The sequence below is a fragment of the Spinacia oleracea genome, chromosome 5 (genome assembly GCF_020520425.1).
Source record: "Spinacia oleracea cultivar Varoflay chromosome 5, BTI_SOV_V1, whole genome shotgun sequence".
Classification (NCBI taxonomy): Eukaryota; Viridiplantae; Streptophyta; class Magnoliopsida; order Caryophyllales; family Amaranthaceae; genus Spinacia; species Spinacia oleracea.
In genome coordinates this window covers 126,935,603-126,959,793 of record NC_079491.1, presented here as the reverse complement: position 1 = coordinate 126,959,793, position 24,191 = coordinate 126,935,603, and the positions used below count along the sequence as shown (strand labels likewise).

The 24,191-nt window shown below is 39.2% G+C and overlaps 1 protein-coding gene across 2 annotated transcripts; it reads left to right on the top strand.

The window, feature by feature from the left end:
* LOC110796891 (uncharacterized) lies at positions 1-23,319 on the top strand. 2 transcript variants are annotated; one of them, XM_022001979.2, is made up of 5 exons: positions 1-309; positions 15,672-15,732; positions 17,501-17,605; positions 18,471-18,768; positions 23,078-23,319. In XM_022001979.2, the coding sequence occupies exons 1-5, from the start codon at positions 169-171 to the stop codon at positions 23,082-23,084; spliced, it is 612 nt and encodes a 203-aa protein (XP_021857671.1). In that variant the 5' UTR covers positions 1-168; the 3' UTR covers positions 23,085-23,319. The 2 variants fall into 2 exon arrangements, with proteins under 2 accessions (XP_021857671.1, XP_021857670.1); XM_022001978.2 differs by lacking the exon at positions 23,078-23,319 and adding an exon at positions 21,822-22,226 and having other exon boundaries at positions 4-309.
* The last annotated feature ends 872 nt before the right edge of the window (positions 23,320-24,191 follow it).

Sequence of the window (24,191 nt, the reverse complement as noted above, 5' to 3'; positions counted from 1 at the left end):
CACCATTATTATCGGCCAAATGTGCCGTAAATACGAATGGGCGTACTTCTTTGGTGCCCTTGCCCTAACTTTAACGTGGCATTGTTAAAACAACCTGCAAAACTCCGGGAAAATTACGGAAAATCAAGAAGCTTTGATCTGCAGACTGCAGAGTAAAGCTTAAGAGTAATGGTGGGAACGAACTTGAAGGAAGCAACAGTGACGCAAATGGATCAAAGGGGTGCCATGGAGTCTGAGATGAACGCAATTATTCAGCGTCTTTGCTACTCAGGAGGTCCAGGTCTATCTGCCAACCTTGTCGACTCTGAGGTACTCCGTTTGTTTTATCTCCTAAACATATTTTTTATCGTTTCCAATTTTATTGATAACAAAGTGTTAAATGAAGTTAGCAATTTTGCATCATTGTTTTTCCCCAACTGCACTAATCATATTTTAGGTTTAATTTATCAAAGAATGGAAATTAAAAATTGGTATTTTTCAATGCAAATTGTTGGGGAAGGGCTTGAGCAATGGCGTTTATGTATGAGCACAAGTGAATTCGTCCTCGAATGTGTTTTGAGGTTTTCTGGTGTGTCCTTGTCAAATCTTAGCACTACAATTTGTTGCGATTAAAGCGAAAATTAGAACAAACTTATCTGATTCGATGAACTGAACGAAGAACAATTGTTGCGTCGTAGACACCCACTGTCCTAAAAGACGATTCCGCGCTACCTCCCGGTGCAGTAGAACAGAATGCGGTCGGCCTCCAGGATTAGCGCAACTCCGACGTTGTGTGCACTCACAAAGCCGGATGGAGTCAGAACGTATGCCCAAAACGTTGAGAGTAAGAATGTGTTTTCGTATTTTGAGAGTATGATTTTTCTGTGAGAAGGGAACTGAAACTCTGATTTAAATAATTAGAAGGAAAGCATTGCAACAGACAAAAACGGCTGAGGGAATGAATGTTGCAACAGCCAGAAAACGGTCAAAAACATTGATCATAGTAACGGACGTAATTAATGGCATTTAATCCAACGGTTACGTAATCAATACAGATTCCCGTAACAGTGACTTGCGCAAACCGGTCCAGTTACCAAAAAGAACAGGGTTGACCCACAAAACCCACCCCACGCCCGCGAACCGCATTCCCAAGTACCAAGGCCCAAGGCCCACGGCCCGCGGCCCGCGCCCGGCCCGGCGCGCGCGCGCCTGTGTGTGATGTGTCCACCCATACCATTCTCACACTTTCTTAAACAAGAGTTACACTCATTCCCCAATTAATAAACAAGAGGAATATGAAGAGTTTTTCCAATGTGGGACTCTTGAATTTTCACTCACCCTTTTTTCCTTTGTGTTTCCCAATGAGAATTTCCAACAATCCCCCACAGGTTCGAATATGCGGAAAAGAAAGAAAAGAAAGGAGAAGGATATTGGTTTTGGGCAAAACAAAACAATTGAATAGGTGTCAATGTCTTTCGACTTGAATTAACACTTAGTGACATTTAAGCTATGATCTCTTTCCTACCAAGTGACTTTCGTATTGAACTTGATAGGGAGATAGAAACCCGTCACTTAAAGCACGCAACTGAATATGTATGACATTCTGACTCCGCGAATAAAGTGACGCCTTATACTGGCCATACGTCCGACCTGGATATGCTCATAGGTGCTCTAGAGAATAGCCCACATCGCAATTCTCATAGGAAGCGGCCACACTTCCACACCTACGTAGGTGAATCCCATCAAGTGTGAGCTACATTCACACCACCAAACATATGGTATGGGTTCATTAAGAGCCGTATGCTCAACCTCTTTCCTATTGTAGCAAGCACATTATAACATCTAGGGGATGGACAAAAAATAAAATTTTGTGCTTCCGAATTATAACAATAATGTCGTCCTTTGAACTCTGTGAGTAGGAGTTCATTATTTTACAATTCATTCAACGGGCTTCAGGCCCATCCCTTCCGATGTTTCCAAAACTAGTTTTCTACATAGGCCTTTCGTTAACGGATCCGCAATGTTCATTTCAGACTTTACATAGTCTAGTGATATCACCCCACTTGACAACAATTCTTTGATGGCCTTGTGCCTCAAACGAATGTGCCTTTTCTTCCCATTGTAGGCATGGTTGTTTGCCACAGCAATAGCCGCTTGCGAATCACAATGAAGTGCAACTGAAGGAGCTGGCTTCCCCCACAGCGGAATATCTGCAAGCACATTTCTCAACCATTCTGCCTCATGACCTGCCAATTCAAGAGCAATAAACTCAGATTCCATAGTAGACATAGCAGTACAAGATTGTTTACAAGATTTCCAAGACACAGCTCCACCCCCTAGGGTGAAAACATAACCACTGGTAGAGTTAATTTCATCATTGCCAGAAACCCAGTTAGCATCACAATAGCCTTCCAAAACTCCTGGAAACTTGGAGTAGTGCAAACTCCAATCCATGGTACCCTTAAGGTACCTGAGCAATCTCTTCAAAGCATCCCAATGTTCATGACTTGGGTTATGAGTATACCTGCTTAATCTACTCACAGAATAAGCAATGTCAGGTCTAGTGTAGTTCATCAGAAACATAACACTACCAATAATCTTAGCATATTCAGATTGGCTAACAGGATCACCATTATTTTTCCTTAAGTGGATGCTTGGATCATAGGGAGTCCTAACTGGATCGATGTCAAAAGAGTTAAATTTTTTAAGTAACTTTTCAACATAGTGAGCTTGGCTAAGACAAATGCCATTTGGAGTTCTCTTGATTTTCACTCCTAAAATCACATCTGCCTCACCCATATCTTTCATTTCAAACTTAGAACTTAGAAAACTTTTTGTCTCATTTACTCGATCCAAATTAGTCCCAAAAATTAACATATCATCCACATAAAGACAAATAATCACACAACCATCAGAATCATGCTTAGAGTAAACACAAGAATCACCTTCATTTACATGGAACCCATTACCTGTCATAGTCTTGTCAAATTTGTCATGCCATTGCTTTGGAGCTTGCTTAAGCCCATACAAGGACTTGACTAATTTACAAACCTTATTCTCTTGACCAGGAACAACAAACCCTTCCGGTTGAACCATGTAAATTTCCTCATCCAAATCACCATTTAAAAATGCAGTTTTAACATCCATTTGATGCACAACAAGATCATGAATGCAAGCAAGAGCAATCAAAGTTCTAATAGTAGCAATTTTAGTGACAGGAGAATAAGTATCAAAATAATCAATACCATGCCTTTGGGTGAATCCCCTTACCACAATTCTAGCCTTATACTTGTCAATGGATCCAGTGGATTTCAATTTTTTCCTAAAGATCCATTTACAAGTAATGGGCTTGCAACCCCTAGGCAGATCAACCAACTCCCAAGTATTGTTACTTAGGATTGACTGAAGTTCACTATCTATTGCCTCTTTCCAAAACACTGCATCAACAGATTTCATAGCCTCTTCATAGGTCCTAGGATCATCTTCCAAAATAAAGACATAAACAAAGTCATCATCAATCAAGTAAGGTTCAGTTAAGAAAGCAGTAATAAAATCATCACCATAACTGGTTTCCTTTCTTGCCCTCTTGCTCCTCCTTGGCTCCAATTCAGAATTCACATCAGAGGTGGGAGGAGCAACAACAGGCATACTAGAAGAAGTGCTAGAAGAAGGCACATCATTGATACAAGATATTTTCAAAGGAAATACTGTTTCAAAAAACTCGGCATCTCTTGCCTCAATGATGTTACCACCTGCATAAGAATTGTTAGCACCTTTAACAAGAAAACGATATGCAGCACTTTGGTAAGCATAACCAATAAAAATACAATCAACCGTTTTAGGACCAATCTTGTCCCTTTTGAAGCTGGGTATAGCCACCTTTGCTAGACACCCCCACACTTTCAAATAACTTAGGTTAGGTGCACGACCCTTCCATATTTCGTATGGAGTCTTGTCTAGCCTCTTGTGAGGTACCCTGTTTAAAACATGACAAGCAGATAATATAGCTTCCCCCCACATGTTATCAGAAAACCCAGAACTAATAAGCATAGAATTCATCATGTTCTTCAATGTTCTGTTCTTCCTTTCAGCAATCCCGTTCTGCTCGGGTGTGTAGGGAGCCGTTGTCTCATGAATGATTCCATTCTGCTCACAAAATGCCTTAAGAGTGTTAGGGTCATATTCACCACCCCTATCACTCCTAAGTCTCTTGATCTTCCTATCAAGTTGGTTCTCCACTTCGGCCTTGTATTTGAGGAACATTTCCTCAGCCTCATCTTTTGACCTGAGAAGATAAACCATGGTGAATCTTGAGCAGTCATCAACAAAAGTAATATAATACCTTTTACCACCCCTGCTCTCATAATTTTTAAAATCCCCCAAGTCACTATGAACAAGCTCTAGTACTTTAGTTTGTCTATCTATTGATTTAAATGGCTTCTTTGCAAACTTGGCCTCAACACATACTTCACATTTTGCAAAATCAGTTTTAGAAAAACTGGGGATCAAGTTAAGTTGTTTAAGCCTTTTAATTGAAGCAATGTTAAGATGACCCAACCTTGCATGCCATAAATCAATAGACTCAGCAATATAAACAGAAGAAGTACTAGCATTCTTATTCATAATTTCAAGTTTGACATCAAGAGTAAATAAACCCCCATTACAGAAACCCTTTCCCACAAACTCCCCATTATGAGTAATAACAAGCCTATCAGAATCAAATGAAAGCTTCAATCCAGCCTTAATTAGCAAGCTACCAGAAATCAGGTTCCTACGCATTTCTGGAACATGCAACACATTGGTAAGAGTAATAAGTTTTCCAGAGGTAAGAGTGAGAACGATCTTCCCTTTGCCTTGAACAGTTGCAGAAGCTGAATTACCCATGAAGACATTTTCACCATCAGTTTTTTCGTAGGTAGTGAACATGTCTTTGTTGGTGCAGATATGTCTCGTTGCTCCAGTATCAACGATCCATTCAGCAACATTACCTGTCAAGTTAGCTTCTGAAACAACAGCAACAAAATGGTTAGTATTAGAAACTTCATTAGCTTCAGCAAGGTTGGCTTGGTTCTGATCCGACTTCTTCTTGGATCTGCAATCTACAGACTTGTGACCAGTTTTCCCACATTCAAAACACTTGCCCTTGAACTTATACTTCATTGGTTTCCCTTGAGGCTTGAAAGGACTTCCCTTTCCCTTAAACTTTTCAGAATATGCATGAGGCTTAGGTTCTACAAGGTTAGCCTTAGCAGACCCGGAAAACACAGATTGACCCTTATCCTTAATACGATTTTCCTCCTCAATTTTCAGGTGACCTACAAGCTCCTCTAAGGTAAGGTCCTTTTTCTTATGCATTAACTGATTACGAAAATCTTTCCAAGAGGGTGGGAGTTTCTCAATTAAAACTATAGCAAGGGTAATATCACAAATACTCAAACCCTCGGCAGCCATAGCAATGCAAATATTTTCATAAGCATGAATCTGATCAATAATTGGTTTATCATCTTGGACTTGAAAAGCTAACCACTTACTGACACAATAACGCTTAGTACCAGCATCATCAGTTCCATATTTCTTTTCTAATGCATCCCAAATATCCCTAGCATGATTAAACCCCATATAGATATCAAGCAAAGTATTCGACATATGATGCAGCAACATGCCCTTACAAGTCCTATCATCTTTAGCAAATTTCAACTCAAAAGCATGCAATTCAGTTTCATCATCAGGTTCGACAACATCATCAAGCACATAAGCAATCTCAATTTGTTCTAAATAGAATCGCATCCTAACAGCCCAACGTTTATAATTCTTGCCATCAAGAGGTTCTAACTTAGACATATCAGGAATCATGAATTTGGAAGTCAAAGCCATAATAATCGTCTTTTAGATTGTTGCGATTAAAGCGAAAATTAGAACAAACTTATCTGATTCGATGAACTGAACGAAGAACAATTGTTGCGTCGTGGACACCCACTGTCCTAAAAGACGATTCCGCGCTACCTCCCGGTGCAGTAGAACAGAATGCGGTCGGCCTCCAGGATTAGCGCAACTCCGACGTTGTGTGCACTCACAAAGCCGGATGGAGTCAGAACGTATGCCCAAAACGTTGAGAGTAAGAATGTGTTTTCGTATTTTGAGAGTATGATTTTTCTGTGAGAAGGGAACTGAAACTCTGATTTAAATAATTAGAAGGAAAGCATTGCAACAGACAAAAACGGCTGAGGGAATGAATGTTGCAACAGCCAGAAAACGGTCAAAAACATTGATCATAGTAACGGACGTAATTAATGGCATTTAATCCAACGGTTACGTAATCAATACAGATTCCCGTAACAGTGACTTGCGCAAACCGGTCCAGTTACCAAAAAGAACAGGGTTGACCCACAAAACCCACCCCACGCCCGCGAACCGCATTCCCAAGAGCCCAAGTACCAAGTACCAAGTACCAAGTACCAAGTACCAAGTACCAAGTACCAAGGCCCAAGGCCCACGGCCCGCGGCCCGCGCCCGGCCCGGCGCGCGCGCGCGTGTGTGTGATGTGTCCACCCATACCATTCTCACACTTTCTTAAACAAGAGTTACACTCATTCCCCAATTAATAAACAAGAGGAATATGAAGAGTTTTTCCAATGTGGGACTCTTGAATTTTCACTCACCCTTTTTTCCTTTGTGTTTCCCAATGAGAATTTCCAACACAATTATCGATTAATGGTAAGTTTTACTCCGTATTTTATATAGGAAAATTTGTTAATATTAATCCAACCTTTGACAGATATTCTTATGTGAGATTTTTTTTAATAATCCAAACCTTTAGATGTAATTTCCTATAATGGTCCCTTGTGACCAGTTACCTAATTAATTTTAATTAAAAAATTCTCCTTTTCTCCAAAATACCTTTGTCTTCACCTCCCATCCCCCAACCCTGTTCTATCTTTATCTCATTTACAACGCGACTACTGAGATTATGAGTGTCTTATGGTCTTACAAGAATGATCCAAGTTTTAATAATAAAATAAGTCTGTCTTTAGTTTACAGATTGATCTTAGAAAGTCATCCCTGAATTGTTGAGCATAGGTTTTTCAGTCAGCGACTGGGGTAAGCACAGAGCGACACACTGTCGAATCTTGGGAGTTCTTTTCTAGTTTGGAGTCAACTACTAACAACAATGATCTTCATCCAAAGATTCATATGATTATTATTGTGTCGTCATGTGCTTTCTTTGTTGTTTTGGGAGGGATTGTTATTGTGTTTTTTCTATGCCGAAAGAGAAGCAGGCGAAATTGCTGAATGATGAGGAAACTTCATTCAATGATGAACTCGAGAGAGGAGCTGGTCCAAGAAGGTTTTCATACTTTGAGCTTGAATCAGCCACCCACAATTTCTAGTATGTTGCTGAGGTGAAGATTATTAGTAAGGGACATAGATTTCGAGAAAGAAATCATCATTTTGATTATCATTTGCCACAAAGCCCAATAAATTGCTTAAAAACACAATCTCTTCCGGAATTGTTTCTGTAAAATTGTTGTTAGAAATAGTAAGTTGAGATAAATTTGAAGCAGATGCGACATATTTCATATCTGATTTCATATCTCGCCGGAAAACGAGTTGAATGGGATTTCTAACAGTAACACTCGGGGCACCCCAAGAAGCCCGGTGCATACGTTGCTGGAGAACCGATTGTTACCTAGTCTTATGCTATATAGTGTCGGGCACTTGGACAAACTTGTCGGGATTTCGCCGGAAAACTAGTTTTCCACCAACAGAAGATCCGAAAAATCCCCTTTGCGCACAAATTTGGGGGATTGGATGAGGTTGTTGGTTGATAAGTCGACTAGATACAATGGAGAGTTTTCCCCGAGTTTTCTGAGGTACCTCTCCGCACAACCGGTTATTGAACAACTTCAACTCGTAGAGATTGGGCGAGTTTGTTAACGTTAAGGGGGGTTTTGTCAGTTGAGAAAGGATAAGAGGAAGGAGAAGGAAAAGAGAAAAAAAAAGAGGAAAGAAAAGAAACTTTTTTTTTGACTAATTAGAAAGCGATACGTGTATAGGTAACCTGTTACAACGGGTGGGTTACCTGTTGGGACCATTAAAAGCGAATGGGTCTATAAGTTCGGATTATTTAAAAAAAAACCCATATGTAAGCTTAATAAAAGAAAATCGGCCATTTGTTGAGTTAATATTACCAAATTTTCCTTTTATATAAGAAGGTCAAGTGAGCCCATAATCAAAGCCTAGTGTCCCTAGACTATGGACATAAGTGCACTACACTCACTGTGTACCAAAAGGACACATGTGTTCCATGCGTAGAAGAACACATGTGTATCGTAGCATTATTTTGGCGCACTATGAGTATCGTGCACATGTGTCTCTGATCTAATTTGCGGTTCATGATATGGAAACTAAGTTCATGTAAGGGTTACCAAGTTCCATTCACAATTATAGTCTATGATGCGCGGGTACGACACTTTAGTGAGGTATCCGTACCGGGTACCTCTCGGGTACTGTACGGGTACCTCATGGATACGTACCGGATTCGTATCCAAAAAATGGGTACGGTCAACTCAAATGGGTACGGTCAACATCTTGAATGGGTACGTTTCAGATACTTTTGGGCCTAAAATGTAAGTACCCATATACAAAAGTGGCAAAAAATTAGGTTAAGCTTTAACCTAAAACTTTAAAAAACTCAGTAGGCGATAAAATTAGCCTTACCCGCAACCAAAGGAATTGGATCTTGAAGAATTTGAAATCCTATATCTAACAATTGATGGTCGGGAAAGGTGATAGAAGAAAAAAATATGTTGGGGCTTTTATTGTAGAAGGAAAAACGAGATGGGTGCATTTTTCAATTCTTGTTTTCATTAACAATAGTCTTCTCGAGGAAATCAACCATAGCTATGGCTGAAGGAGAAGCTTCTCGTCATTTTTTTGGGTTCACGGTGGAGAGGCGAGAGACTGAGAGTCGTTTTCTTTTTCTATTTTTTAAACTTTTTTTTTAAACTTTTTTTAATTAAAGAAACAAGGGTGTGGGAGGTGGGTGGGAACAAACCCACGTGATATTTTATATGTTTTTGAGGAATTTTTCCTATTCCTTTGCATACAGCTAACTCAATGACTCATTATAACTTTCTTTTACTTAATATCTATTTTTAAAACCTTAATTAATTTGTTGCATTCTCAGTATTTTAAAACCTTTTAAAGAAATATTCTTTGTATTTTTTAATTTTACAATTATGTTTTTTTTTGGATTTTCATTGCCGTATCCTTGCCGTACCCGTTTCTTGAAAATTTGATTTTGCCGTTTTCCGTCCTCGTACCAGTATTTGTCCCCGTACCCGTTTCCGTGCTACATAGATTAATAGTAAGCTCGAAAAATTTCAAATAAGGAAAATTTAGTGGCGAAATTCTTTTCACCTTAGCTAAACTCAAGAGTAAAGAGTCCTAGATGTTTGATTCTTTAGTAACTTAGGAGCACATGATATGCTTCTCATTTGATCTTTATCCTTGATGCAATAGGGAAGAAATATATGTGTTTCTCTATCCCTACCTATGTCCTATTTCTTTCTTCCATATCTTATAACAGTTTTTGTTTTGTTGAAATTTCAAAGAGGTGGAACAAATGTAGACCACAACCGTCATGCCATTGTATTTATATAGTCCTTCTTCTGCAACCGTGGTTCAACTGGATCCAGAGTCATCGCATCCTATTTATATAGTCTTCTTGTGCAAGTTTGCTTTATAGCCTATGTTACTCAGACTCTTCATTTTACCTCAAGTACCCGTGTCGGATCCTCAACACTCCGATGAGGGTACCGACACTCCGACGAGGGTACCGACACTCCGAAAATTCATTTTCGACTTAAATCATGGAAACTTTTCACAATTTAGCCGAGTCGGATACTTGGACACGTACCCGTGTCTGACACTAGTACCCGTCTACCCGAGTCCAAGTAACATAGTTTATAGCTCTCTTATCTTTTTGGGTTTAAGGCTCTGATATTGTTTGTTTTATTTATGGCTTTTATGCAATCTTATTTTTTGTTGGATAGTATTTCCTTTTTTTTTGGCAACAAAATAATAAAACACAGACTAGACCATTAAGGGCGACTCAAGACTTCCTAAGGCACTAGAACAAACACATTGGGACTTATTACACATAATACAATTGACACTAGCAACGGACATCTTCCTTGGCTGAACAGACCAACTAATTGAGGGGGGGTGAACAATCTTCCTTTTGCAACCAACCTGAAACCTGCAATCAAAACCAGAATTAGTCATCAAAGAACCATCCTTGCGCCTACTTGTTCTCCTGGTGGGTCTTCTGGTTTGAAGGCGGCGCTTGGGGGCGGCTACTGCAGTGTCAACCTTCCTTTGTGGCTTGCTCTTCAGTTTGGTGGAAACCTGCATAAATGATACTTGCCTTGTAAGGGTAAAGGCCCTCTATCCTTCATATCCTCATGTGTGGCTTGAGTGTCAACCGACGCACTTTAGTACTTGAGTCTGAGGTACTTGGAGATGCAACTATATTCAATTTTGATGGAGGTATTGATGGGTGTGGTTGGATTCCTTCTCTCAGGGATACATCTAATTGTTTAAAAAGAATATGACTGTGAGTTAAACAGTGCGATGGCCTTTCCTTGAGCCATCATTTGATGGTGCTTCCTTGAGATCATAAGGATGGAGCCCTGCCTTTTTCGGTTATAAAACCGATACTTGGACTCCGCAATATCATTTTTTTCCTGTCTTGCCGTCTTTGCATAATAGCAGTGTCATTAACCAAATTCTTCAATGAGTTATTTGAAGAAACACCTCCATATGACTTAGAGAGATCAACCCTTTCTTCGCACCTCGATTGGATCCTCCATATCCTTAATCTCAGAGGCACATTAATGTTCTCCACTCGAGATGGGGGTACCAATCTCCATTTCCATACCCCACTCGTCTTTCTCATTAGTCTTAGGTAATTTCTGATTGTTTTGGTTAATTGCAAGTTGCTCTGTGGTAACTCCTTTTCACTGCAACCTTTTCTTTTGACTCCTTCTTTAGCATCTGACATCATATTTCGAGTGATACTCTCCTTAAGAGTTTTGTCTTTCTTAAACTTTGTTCCTTCCTCGCGAGATCTCTCCAAGTTTCTTAGCTCCCTTGCAATATCCTTGTTATTTGGTTTAACCTCCCTTGCTTTGGTCAAATCATCATATGCTTTTTCCAGCAAACTCAATTTAACTAAAGCCAATCCCCTTCTAAAAACAACCTTCACGCTTCTCTTATCAACCTCCAAGATGAAGGAGCATGAGATTATAACTTGGTTCAAATTGTCTAGTTTAGCCGCACAAGCCGCAATGTTTAAATGCAAAGCAATTGCAAGTTCCTTCAATTCCAGATTGATATTACGCATATAAAGTCCTTGCTCACATCACAATAATGACACAGAAACATTTGATGGCCTTATTATACTTGGCTAAAGCATTGCCAAATTCCTTCCTTTTAAACAGAGAATTTCCTTCCTCCTTTTGTGAAAACACATAACCCATAGCCATTTCTGGACTACTAATTAACGTGAACATCTCCTCAATATCACTGTCATCTTCTTCCAAGGGTTCCGAATGGTGCAACAAAATAGAGGCTGAACTTGATTCTTCCCCCGACCCCATACCTTCCAATTGAACTAGGGCCGAAAGAAACAAGGAACTAACTGAAAACTCACTGATTAAGACAACACCCAAACAAGAGAACTAAGGCTAGGACTAGCGACCAAATTTGCTGAGAGAAGCAATGAAAAGAGAGAAAAAGATTTAGCAGATTACACGTACAGATCGGACGGACTTTAGGTAAGAGAACAGAATCGCTGCAATTGGACGGCTAAAGAACATGTCTGAAATCGCCCAAAAAATAGGCCCGCCGTACAGAAGCTAGATCGGCTGCCTGTGAACTTCCTGGTTGTGGGGTTGTCGGTGCGGTAGGGTTCGTGGTGCGGTGGATAGTATTTCATCACAGTGTTTTCATTAAAATTCAAGTTAAATATTTCCCATCATACAGAAGCTTAATTCTCAAAACTTGTCTATCCTCATTATTGACAAGATAAGAATATTTCTCTTTATGCTTCCTCTTCATGTTTATTTTCCTGTTTCGATTTGGCTCGTGTTCTTCATATGCATGCACTAATGTATCTAAACATTCATGTTTGTGCACAAGGAATCTTGGTTTCTACTGCAACCATTAATTGTTATGTAAGTGGTGGTTCTTATATACTCCGTAAAGGAATTAAACTTGTGATAGGCTGTATGCCATCAACGTGAAAAATGATACTATGGCCTGTTAACTGGTGCTTGATACTTCTCTTTTACTCTCTTAATCGTTCTCTCAATTCTTATCTTTCCTTTTCTGCTCCTTGATTTTCTATAAATTTTGACAGGTAGAAGTAATGTTCACATGACCCTCTTACCCTTATTTTCTTTCAAATTCCTGCTTTTCTTTTGGCCCTCTCTCCCATGTTTTTATTCTGTGAGTTGGCAGCTAGTCTGCTACCAGCGTTCTCTTGAGCTTGTTAAGCAATAGCTAAGACACTAAGTCTTACTTATAGTTGGCTTGTTACATGAAAGATTATGATCTAGCTACCCACATTAAGAGCTTGCTTTCTGTTTTTAGAAGTCTCAAGCTACTGCAATGAACCAAGTGTAAGGGAAGGGCATAATGGGTAGTGAGTGATATTAGGTAGAAGATAAATTAGGTAGGTGTTGTAGAATGGTTATAAATACTAGCACATTAGGTTATGAGAGGGATGTTGAGAATTTGGTAAAGTTTAGGCTTTGGAGAGTGGTGACCTCAAGTCACTAACCCTAGAGATTGGTGGCCTCAAGTCACTACCTTTTGTATCCCATTTTGTGTTTATCAACTTTCAACCAAATAAATATATATTTTGCCATTAATTTTCTGCTCAAAATTATCAGTTCATTATTAGTTCATTACTTGTATCTGATTTTTTGAGTTTCAGAAGAAAAAAAAAACCATTTATAGAAATGGAGGTCGCCGGAGAATATGCAGCACATCAAATGCAAACATGGATTCAGGAGGAGTTTGCGTACATCACATGTAAAAGAGATAGAGGAATCTCAGTTCTCGAAGATGAGCGGAGAATCCGACGAGAGCTCCAACTTCCAGAATTTAATGGAAGAAATTTTGATGGGTGGACCCTGCAATTAGAGGAAACCTTCCATTTTTTCCAGTTAGATGAAGAGGCAAAGTTAAAGGCCGCCATAATATCACTTGACGGCGAAGCGAAGTGGTGGTTTGAATGGGAACACCAGCGTTGGCCGTTCTATAGGTGGCCGGAACTGAAGAATCAGGTGAGGCGCCACTTTGGTTCTTCACCAGTGTTGTCCGGGCACACACAACCAACTACGACAATATTAGATGAAAAAGGTGGAGCACCAAAATTTCTCCTTGAGCCACGGTTACGGTGGACCCACTGAATTGGCAGGTGGTGTTAGTCCACAAAGTGGAAGCGTGGTGGTGGCAAATAGAGAAGTCAGTAATGTCTTTCAACCACCATCACGACAAAAATTTAAAGAGAAAATGGAGGAGGAACTCAAGAAGTTTGAAGAAGATTTGAAAAAGATAATAGGTGAAGCATTCTCTCCATTCCAACGAGAATTAACGCAGATTACGGAGGAGCTTGATGACAAAGAACATCAAACAAAACTGGTGGTGGGGAATTTCACAACCAAGCCACAACTTTTGGTGGTGGTGCAAGAGAAAAGGAAGGTCGGTAAAAGTAGATCCGGTAATCTACCAGAGTTTGGAGATGGATATGTTCCTTGGGTTTTTAATGTTGATGGTTCAGGAAGCTTTGTCGACGGAAACAACCACAGTGGTGGAAAAATTTTCGAGACCGGTGGTGCCGGAGGGAGCAGATTGGGCGGAGGACCAGGCTGTGCTAGGTATGGTAAAGTAGGTGGAGATGTTGGTGTTTTGGTAGGCAGACCAACTAGAGATTGCAGATCTGGTGGTGGTCCAGGTCTGCTCGTAGGTGGCTGCCGCAGTGGTGGTCAGTTCGTGAATGGAGTTGGTAAAGTCGACTCCTCACCACCAAAGTTTGGTGGAAGACAGGGTGATTTTTCAGATGGGTACACCGGTGGAGGTGGCTTGGTCATAAGTGGGCAAGGTCTTTTCGCCGGCAGTATGACCGGTGCTGGAGCACTCCTGTCTTGGTGGAGTTTGCAGAAAAAGTTCCAGAAAATGAAGTTTATGGCAGAAGCTTTGGGGAGTCACTGGTTGGCTCGGAGAAAAAGTTAATTCCAAAATATACTGCTAGGGGTATTTCTGCGATTGGAAAAATTGAAGACACATTTAAGAAAGCTAAGCTGGTAACACGTGCTGAACATTCAGCCTTCAACATGGTCTATTTGAATTATTTTCTAATCAATGTGGACTTGACTTTTTTATGGGCCTACCACATCAAAGTCCAATTCTAGTTGTCATCCCATTTCTCCGGCCCATATTTTTAGAACCAATAACTCCATACAATCTTTTAAACCCCACTTCTCTACCCATCACTGCCATTGAATTGCAAAACCAAGTTTCAAACCCTTTCATCCATAACTAAACCCAATTCAAAATTATTAATCCCAGACCATCTACCACATTTTTCTATCATTAGCCTCAAAATATAGACCAACATTCCATTGTTAATTTCCCCAACTTACAACCTTACTATTCCAAGTCAGACACCCAAACCTTACTTCCAGCTCATGACAGCTTCAAGGATCATTTTTTCTTAGCTACAATACCAGAGGAGGTACAAGGACTTACAAGTAAAGAGCTTGGGCCCCAATGGAAACCGAACGTCAATTTCAGGAAACAGAATGGCACTGACCATTGCTACCGAGGTTGTGAATACTGTGCTAATTACTACCCACCTTGAGGACAAAGTGGAAGTTTAGGGGGCCGGTATTGCAATGAACCAAGTGTAAGGGAGAAGGGCATAATGGGTAGTGAGTGATATTAGGTAGAAGACAAATTAGGTAGGTGTAGGAGAATGGTTATAAATACTAACACATTAGGTTATGAGAGGTATGTTGAGAATTTGGTAAGCTTAGGCTTTGGAGAGTGGTGACCTCAAGTCACTAACCCTAGAGATTGGTGGCCTCAGGTCACTACTTTCTGTATCCCATTTTGTGTTTTATCAACTTTAAACCAAATTAAATATATTTTTTACCATTAATTTTCTGCTCAAAATTATCAGTTCATTACAGCTACTAGCTTGACGGTTGGAGTTGTAATAGAAAATTAGCTTGGCCAAGCAAGTGAACTTAGGTAATTGGGAAAGCTAATTTGCTTGCCAAAATGTTGGGAAGAGGAGGAAGAATAAATAAAAGTAGATTTAAAAAAGATGATTGACAAGTGAGATAAATTTAATTAGCAAGCTAATAGCTAACCATTAGGGTACAAACTAGCTAGAAAATAAATTAGCTTGAAATCTTATATGGTATGACAAGCTAATTTGGCAACGAGCTTGCCATTGGAGGTGGTCTAATGTGGCCTCGACCGTAATAGCTGCTAGTTAGGTTTTTTGTTTCAGTGTATTCATGAATTCATTAGCTTTGATAGTTTCAAACTCTTGAGGAATTTGTCTTTAAAAGATTTCTTGATTTACATTGGTTTGCATATTGCAACTCTTGTAGGGCTTCCCTCGTACAGATATTGATATTCCTGCTGTTCGTGCAGACCGTCAACGTCTAGCTGGTAAGATACTCGATTGCTATTTTACATTACTAGGTTTATATATCATGTTTTTAGGGTCATACCAAGTAATGTTTGGTGGAGATGTTCTTTTGCATGGCCCATAAGCTACCAGTCTCTAGGTTATGCCATTGAAGAAAGATATTTTAAACTGATATAAGGCTAAGTTTCGTCAATACCGTTTATGTCAAACACTAAGCATTTTTAGTAATATAAAATAACACCACTAACCTGATTGAGACTTAAGGGTTGTAATCTGTACTACCTATTGAAGGTCATTTGTTGGTCCAAGGCTTCTTTTAAAGTATATTTCTTTGCCTGGAAAATTTCTTAAGAAGATGAACTCAAACAGAGGAGTTTAAGTTTGGCTAACAGATGTAGGCTCATGACGAGGAACTTGACCCCCTACATCTGTTTTGTGCCTTTTCCCCTTGGGTGCTTCGATTTGTGATACTTGAGTGTTTGTCTATTTGAGTTGGATCCATCCTGCTAAAGTGAATTGGGTTCTGGTAGTTCTCTCCTCCTTTTCTACCACAACTACTGCACTACCAGCCCAAATGAAGCCACTTCTGCTTTTGCTCTTGTTAACCCGGCCTGCTGTAGAAGATACCATTCTCTGGAGATGGTGGCTAAAGGATTGGGAAAGATTTAGCCGGTGCTATTTGACATAGCGAGGGGGAGAGTGGATCCAATTTTGGGTAGTAGAGAGGGGTTGTTTAGCGGGAAGGAGAGGTGTTGAGATGTGTGATAGAATAGAGAAAGAGACGGGTGGACATGGGAGGGGTTAGTTATGAGTGGTGCTAAGAAGATGCTGCTAATGTTAGTGGGTGGGATGAGGTTGAAAGGTTGGGGAAGAGAGGGGTAGCGGTGGTTTCCATAAGTAGCTTGCTGTCCACCAAAGGCCCCTCCACCCCTTTCCATATGCTTCACACTATTCTAGTATTGAAGAACATGGAGGAGGTGCGGGAGAGAGATTAGAAAGCAGAGGTGAGATAATGGGTCTACTTGATGATTTGGGGGAGTTAATGGTTTGGGGAATATGGGTGAGAGATGGCTTTATGGTTGTGGTGGTACCTTTGCGTCGAAGAAAATGAGAGAAGACTTGGGTAGTTGATTTTATTCTCCTTGTTTCCTTAAGAACTAGCTTCTAAATGCATTTATTAAATAAAAAACTAGTGAAAGTTAAAAGGGTCCCATGTGAATTCGAAAACCTTATGCTTTACCAATTAGAATTGTCGAAAATAGGACGGTACTATGTGTGTTTCTTTTTGATTGGTAGTCTAGGTAACATGTGCCATGTATTATTTGTCCATATGCTCTTAATAAGTACTCTAGATGTTAGATCTTGTTTTTTTTTGTTTATGGTGTTTTAGCCTGGCTAGGTAAAGAGGTCCTTTCAGCTACATAAAAGGACTACTGTAAATATAGGGGAAGAAAAGGACTACTGCAAGTTGTAACACATTATTAATATGTAATGAATGTATGGGAATTTGTGTCTATTTTCCTTTTTGAAATATATCAGGTTTCATAAGCGATACACAAACCTATTATAATTTCAGGAGTGAATTAGTGTTATTGACCGAGGATTTATTTTAGGAGTGTTTTAGACAATTTAAGGGATACAAGATCCTATACGCTCTTTCTGGATTGATTAAGTGAATTGTTTATCAGTTACTTTTTTGTAGGACAAGATTCATTTGTTTTTTGTCTAGATCCACATCAAGATTTATATCACCTCTTTTGACTTGCTTGTAAATATAATTGTTCTCAGAGCTTAAAATTGACCACAAAGATCTCACAGAGAAAATCAGTCAAAATATACAACTTATGCATGCAGCAAAACTGGGACCTAAGTTTTCAACCACCACGGATTCAGGTGAGATTTTTTGTTACTTAATTTGTTTATATGAATCTCTATGTTATTTTTATTACTTATTGGAAAGGGAGTTGTAAAAGATTTTAACCAATATTGGAAATATGACACCTTTGGACGATGACATTCTTTTTAGATGTTTACATTTGAAAGTGAACTTTGGAACTTAAAAGTAATTAAGGTTAAATGATGATTATCATTTTATCAATTGATTATATTGAGCAAATTATTATTTTACAACTTTCTGAAAGATGATGTGAGAGCGTTAGTAATTTGGATATGGTAATTGGTTTTTACAGTTTCAAAGAAACTTTAGTACCAGGATCTATATGCTTGTTGTTATATAAGGTCCATTCTTGCATGGTTCTTCCTCTGTATACACATGGTTTAAGGAAGAGATTAAGGCAGGTAGACAAACAATTAAATCAAATTAACTAAACACCGATAAAAGGTAGGGATGGGTATGGAGGAAAATAAAATAGGTCTAAATCAAATTGAAAAGAAAAAGGACTGATGCTTTTGGATTCTTCTGAATTAACTTCTTTTTGCGCGTGACATGTCAATGACCACACCCAATTCCATAGTTGATCTCCATGGAATATGTTGGGCAAAGTTGTGTGTGAGTGTGTGTGTGCCTGTGTGTACGCGTGTATGTATGTATTAGAAATACTTCCTCGGTCTCAGAGGTAGGGACCTGTTTAAATAGTCAGTTTTCTAAAAATGTTACTTTTGAACATATCATTGCCATTTGATCTGTTAGGACTTTGTTCCGTCATAATTGTGGAGTCCTCATTTAGGGAAGAAACTCACGAAGAGGTACATAATCAAATGCCTTCCATATCTAATGGTTGTAAATCTCCGTGGGCAGATAATGTTGGCATGAGGAGTACTGCTGTACCTGCAGATGTGCATGCAATTAGCAGATTACCTTTTGCAGTGGTAGATGAAATAGTTGAGGAATCTCCTGCAGCAGAAGATGGTTTGCAGCTAGGGGATCAGCTGGTTAAATTTGGAAGTGTAGAGTCTGGGGAGAACTTACTCTCGAGGCTTGCTTCTGAAGTTCAGAAAAATCAGGGCCTTGCAACATCTGTGGTGGTTATGAGGCAGGGTGTGCTGACGAGCTTACACATTACTCCTAGAACATGGCGAGGCAACGGTTTACTGGGGTATGTTTGATATTCTCTTTCACCTTGTTATTAAATCATCTCGCTTTTCTGTTATATTGGAGGAAAATGATAAGGTTATTAAGTTGAAAATTGTACCCCACCCAAATTGAATGTATAAAGTTGACTTTTGTATACAAATAATTAAAAAGTTCCTTACAAGAGAAACTATAAGAAGTGCATGGAAAATGTAGGTAATGGGGAAAAAATGATACGAAATTGGATATTTAGGCTCATTGGACCTGCAATTCGGAATGGGTGAGGCTAAAGGCACAAGATCAAACACTTACGTAGTCATTTGTCACTGAATGAGAATCGTGACTTGTCGTTGCAATAATTGTAATTTGTCGTCTTTCGATGGATTTCAATGCACGAGATCAAACACTTGTGTTGGTCTTTCGAGTTAGGGAGCCTACTACTTTATTTGTTTGATTTTTCTTTATTCGTTGAACATCCATTGGTCGGAGTTAGGAGTAACTCACAATCAAGTTGTCGAGGAGTAGATTTACTCTACCCTCAAAGGATCGCACAGTGTAGAAACGAACAAGTGTCCATCCTTACTTCCCATTAATTCTCGATGCTCCTAGTTGAAGAAATAGCGGGTTTTGTCCACTTGTCCCCATTCAGATTGTGGCAACTAAGTGGGGAATGATTTTGAAATATGATGTTGATGTGCAATAATGTGGTAAGCTTTGGCGATTAGCCAAAAGATTTTAAGCGAGTAAAACAAGGAAACAGAGGTAGTAATAGAAATAGAGATAAAAGATTGTAGACATTTATTACAACCAACCATCGATGGCATAACATGACGGCGACCGCCGGTCCACCGTTGGTCAGGAAGACATTTTTATGTGGGGCAGCTAAGGTTTAGGAAGGTAATGGAGAAAGAAAAGCTTTTTCCTCTCAACCCTCCTCCATTCATGTCTTCTCACTCTCTCTTCCGTCCTAGCCGTCCTAGGAGTTTTCTCACTTTTTTCCGCCCCTAGAAATCAAGATGGATGGATTGCTCGCTTGTGACTAATAATCACTTAATTAGATAACAAACGACAGTAAATATTGTAGTAATGACTCGTTTTTTTGAGGTTTTGTAATGAACATGCATGATGAAGCTTCTACTGGAATAAAGTTCTTACAGGCTGTTTGGTTGACTTAGGGTAAACAAAAAACCAAGGGAATAACGGGTAAGGTATCAAGAAAGGGAGTTTGACTATTTTGTTTGTTTCAACTTTTAAGCACGTTGAGAACTTCTTTTAACCTAATTTATGACATCATCCAACCTTCATTACTACTTCCATCTGTCATCTTATAATATCACTTCTCTATTTATTCTTCCTTCTATTCATTCACCATCTTTTGTCACCGCCACTACCCCCCTATTCCCTTCCTCATCGGTGCCATTACCAGCTCCCTCCATCTAAGAGAGTGAAATATTTTGTGGCTTTTCAGACCGAGGTTCTAAATGTTGAATTCGAACACCTAAACCGACTAATGAGATGGATTCATTTCTACCTTAGTCAGATTTTTAGGTAAGACTTATTTCATATGTGCTCCCTTGTTCTCTTCTTTCTCTTTACCTCTTTCTTTTCTATCTTGAATTGTGGTCTTGAGTGAATGTCTAGGTTTTGGGGTTGAAGGAGAAAGGATGGTAATTTGGGTGCTGAGATGTTCGGGTTGGGGTTTCTTTTAAGGGAGGGTTTCTTTTAAGGGAGGGTTTCTTTGAAATTACCCTTAAAAGTAAAAAAATTCTTAAACAGGTCAACGCGTATATAATCGGGTTGGGTTAGGTTGAGAATCTCAACCCGTTTAAGTTAACAGGCCGGGTTGGGTTGGGATTATCTCAACCCGTTTATAAATAGGTTCGACCTCATTTCGACCCAACCCAACCCAACCCAACCCAACCCAACTATTGCCATCTCTAGGAAAAGCACGTCTTTACACGGGCACAAAGTCATAGGTGGGGCTCAGGCTGCATATTTTTGGAAAAAGCATGATAAAGTTGGCAAGATAAATCACGTTATTTGAGTGAAACGCATGGTCCGTCACGAAACAAGTGGGCTTAGGAATGCATGGTCCGTCACGAAACAAGTGGGCTTGGCATGTCGGGCCATTCAGGCCAAGCCCAAGGCATGTGGGATCGGTTACGAAGCATGACCACGACCAGTGTTATCAAGTGCACAATACAAGTACGCTATTCACTCCCTAATTATGTTAAATTAGTCCAAAATGTTCCATAATACTAATACCCGTGTACTCAATACGCGTACACGGTAAAAAAGCGTATTAGGTAAACTTGGCACGACCCACAACCATCTTTAAGCTATAGTGGCATTTCCCTATTTCGTGTGAGAGTTGTCAAAAGGTCTTTGTTTTACATTATGGTGATAGAGGCAGAGAATTAGGTAAGTGTTATTGGAGTGAGAAGAGCTTAAGGGTGAGAGGGATAGTATGCAATACTTAATTGAATTGAATACAATGTAAAAAAAAGTGCGACTAACGCTCACTAGGCACTGTGGTGCTAGGCGAATTGGGTAAAACACTTCTTTTGAGCTAGTCAAATTGGGTAAAACACTTCTTTTGAGCTAGGCGAGGCACACCTAGCACACAAGGCCCATTTTTTGATATTTATTATGTAAGGCGCATCAAAGCGTGCGTGCCTAGGTGCAGCACGAGTGCACGACCCCTATCACGCGCCTTATGCTTTTTTATATATATGCCGATTGTGCATTTCTTTTAACTGTGCTTTTCTAGAAATTGTTTTATTTGATTAAAAAAGATGTATGTTTTGTTCTAAAAAAAGGCATTCAATTTAGTTTTTTTGCGCAAGAAAAGACATTTTAAAAATAGTTGCAGCCTTGTGTGTGAGAACAAACCCAATTGTGGGTTTACTCAAAAGAAAATCTCAAACAGGAAACTGAATGTCTAGCAAAGCCACCAATAACACTTTTGAATATCTCACTTAATAATTTTCCCTTTTATCATAACTTGGGACCTCTTCGTATGTGTCTGTGTTGCTGATTATTTTTCTGCAAGTTAAATAAAAGGGGTTGTTTGTGCAGATGTCATTTTAAATTTCTCTGATGCCATACTTCTATATTAGCAAGGTGAAGCGAGCTTCTAGGCGTTGTGTTTGTGTATTGCAAGGGGCTTTCTACAACCTGGTTCCATGTTGCTATTTCTATCTTCTGTCTGTCTCTCAGTGCTGTTAGTTTGTATAAATCAGAGTTGCTTGAACATATTTAGTTTTTTCTTGGGGGTTTGTTTATTTGGACTCCGCCCTGTTCGTATGAGGCGTATTTTGCTTCATAGTGGTGGTTTACTGACATTTGCGTGCCATGAGAACTCGGTACTTTTAAGTCTACTTGGAGGTGCTGAGTCTTCACATCCCCATATCCGAGACAAGATCTACAATAGTTTCTTTTTGGCGGCAAAATCACGCCTTTGAAGAAGTGAGAAAGTTTCAATTCAAAGGTGTCATAGCTATTCTTATTCTTGCAATTAAACTTGCTGATTTAATTACCGAAGGCATACAAGCAAGTTTCTTGTAGCAAAATGCCACTACACCACTATGGTAGGCCACTATTGAAGATACCAAAGGGAAGTCAAACTTACTGATTTCATTACCAATTACCGGCAAGTTGCAAGGTTAAATTGCTTTAAATGATCTAATTACCAAAGGGATACAGGCAAGTTGCAAGGGTTATGAAATTGCTTTAAATGATGGAAATGCTAATTTGTCACGGTTATTGTCTAGTTGCTTAATATAGTTTTTTTTATTCGACAGAAAGTTCATTCAATGAAGAAGTGATTACAACCTAAGAAAGTAAAACAAACTAAATACAACTTTCCACGCGCTAAACTTATACTTTTTCCGTTTTTTAATACTCGTAACATTTAGACTTTTTACACTATTCATTTAATTTACTTTGACTATTCTTAGTGTTTTTTATATAAGATAAAACATAGTCATGTGAGATCTTGTTAGATTCGTCTCAATGTGTATATCAACTTTTTATAATTTTTGAATAAAGAGAATTTAAGATATAAATGACCAAAGTTGTGCATTGGCATGCGTGAAAATAACAAACGTTGCGAGTATTTAAAAACTAATGAAGTAATACACATAGTGGTTACACAAAATGGCTTAAAGAGGGTGATCACAACTATCTCGCACGCCATTGAACAAAAACCCACGAGACAAACCCTGTTAGAGAATGTACATGCCAGGAAACAAACTGTAGCTACCACCACTTTTTAGAAATCGGGAGTGAGAGAGATCGATGAGGTTAACAAGCTCAGATGTTCCAATTCGCAGGGACTAAGGAGAAATAGAAAGCCTGATAAAGACGAGATGAATCTACGCGTGGGAAATGGAGCACGGATTGCTGCATTAGCCGTAAGATCTTATTTTATTTCTTTGCCTAGTGGTTTTGTTTTGGAACTAGAAAACTGTTACTATGTTCCTAGTATCACCAGAAACATTATTTCCGTTTCAAGTTTGGATTCTAAAGGTTTTAGTTTTCAATTTAAAGACAACAGTTGTTCTTTTGCTTTGAATGGAATGTTTTATGGTTCAGCACAACAAGAAAATGGTCTATAAGTGCTAGATACGAGCAAACACATTTATAACATAAATACTAAAAAGGCTAAAACTGGTGATTCGGATCTCACATTTCTGTCGCATTGTCGATTAGGCCATATAACCACAAAGCGCATGGAATTACTTCAACGAAAGGGAATTCTAGAATCATTCGACTTAGAGAAGATTGATCAATGCGAATCTTGTTTACTTGGCAAAATGACAAAGCAACATTTCTCAAAGGTAGGAGAAAGAGTAAGCGAACTACTAGGGCTAATACATACGGACGTATGTGGGCCTATGAGTACGAAAGCTAGAGGTGAGTTCAGCTATTTCATAACGTTTACGGACGATTTCAGTAGATATGGCTATATTTACTTAATGAAACACAAGTCTGAATCGTTTGAGAAATTCTGAGAATTTCAAAATCAAGTAGAGAATCAACATGGCAAGAAAATCAAAGCTCTAAGATCGGATCAAGGAGGTGAATATCTTAGCCACGAGTTTGATGACCATCTAAAAGAATGCGGTATTCTTTCTGAATTGACTGCTCCGGGGACACCTCAATGGAATGGAGTGTCGGAACGGAGAAACAGGACCTTAATCGACATGGTCAGGTCAATGATGGGTCAAGCCGAACTTCCTTTACAATTTTGGGGACATGCGTTGCAAACTGCAGCACTCACACTGAATCGTGCTCCGTCAAAAGCTGTTGAAAAGACTCCATACGAATTATGGACTGGGAAACTTCCAAAGTTGTCTTTTCTGAAGATTTGGGGTTGCGAAGCATATGTCAAGCGATTAATTTCGGACAAGCTCGAACCAAAATCTGACAAATGTTTCTTCGTTG

What these genes read in the sequence shown, in the direction of transcription:
- LOC110796891 (XM_022001978.2), top strand. Translation starts at nt 169, where the DNA reads ATGGTGGGAACGAACTTGAAGGAAGCAACAGTGACGCAAATGGATCAA. An exon ending in CCAACCTTGTCGACTCTGAG is followed by an intron (nt 310 to 15,671) that starts GTACTCCGTTTG and finishes CAACTCTTGTAG; the next exon opens with GGCTTCCCTCGTACAGATAT. An exon ending in TTCAACCACCACGGATTCAG is followed by an intron (nt 17,606 to 18,470) that starts GTGAGATTTTTT and finishes CTCCGTGGGCAG; the next exon opens with ATAATGTTGGCATGAGGAGT.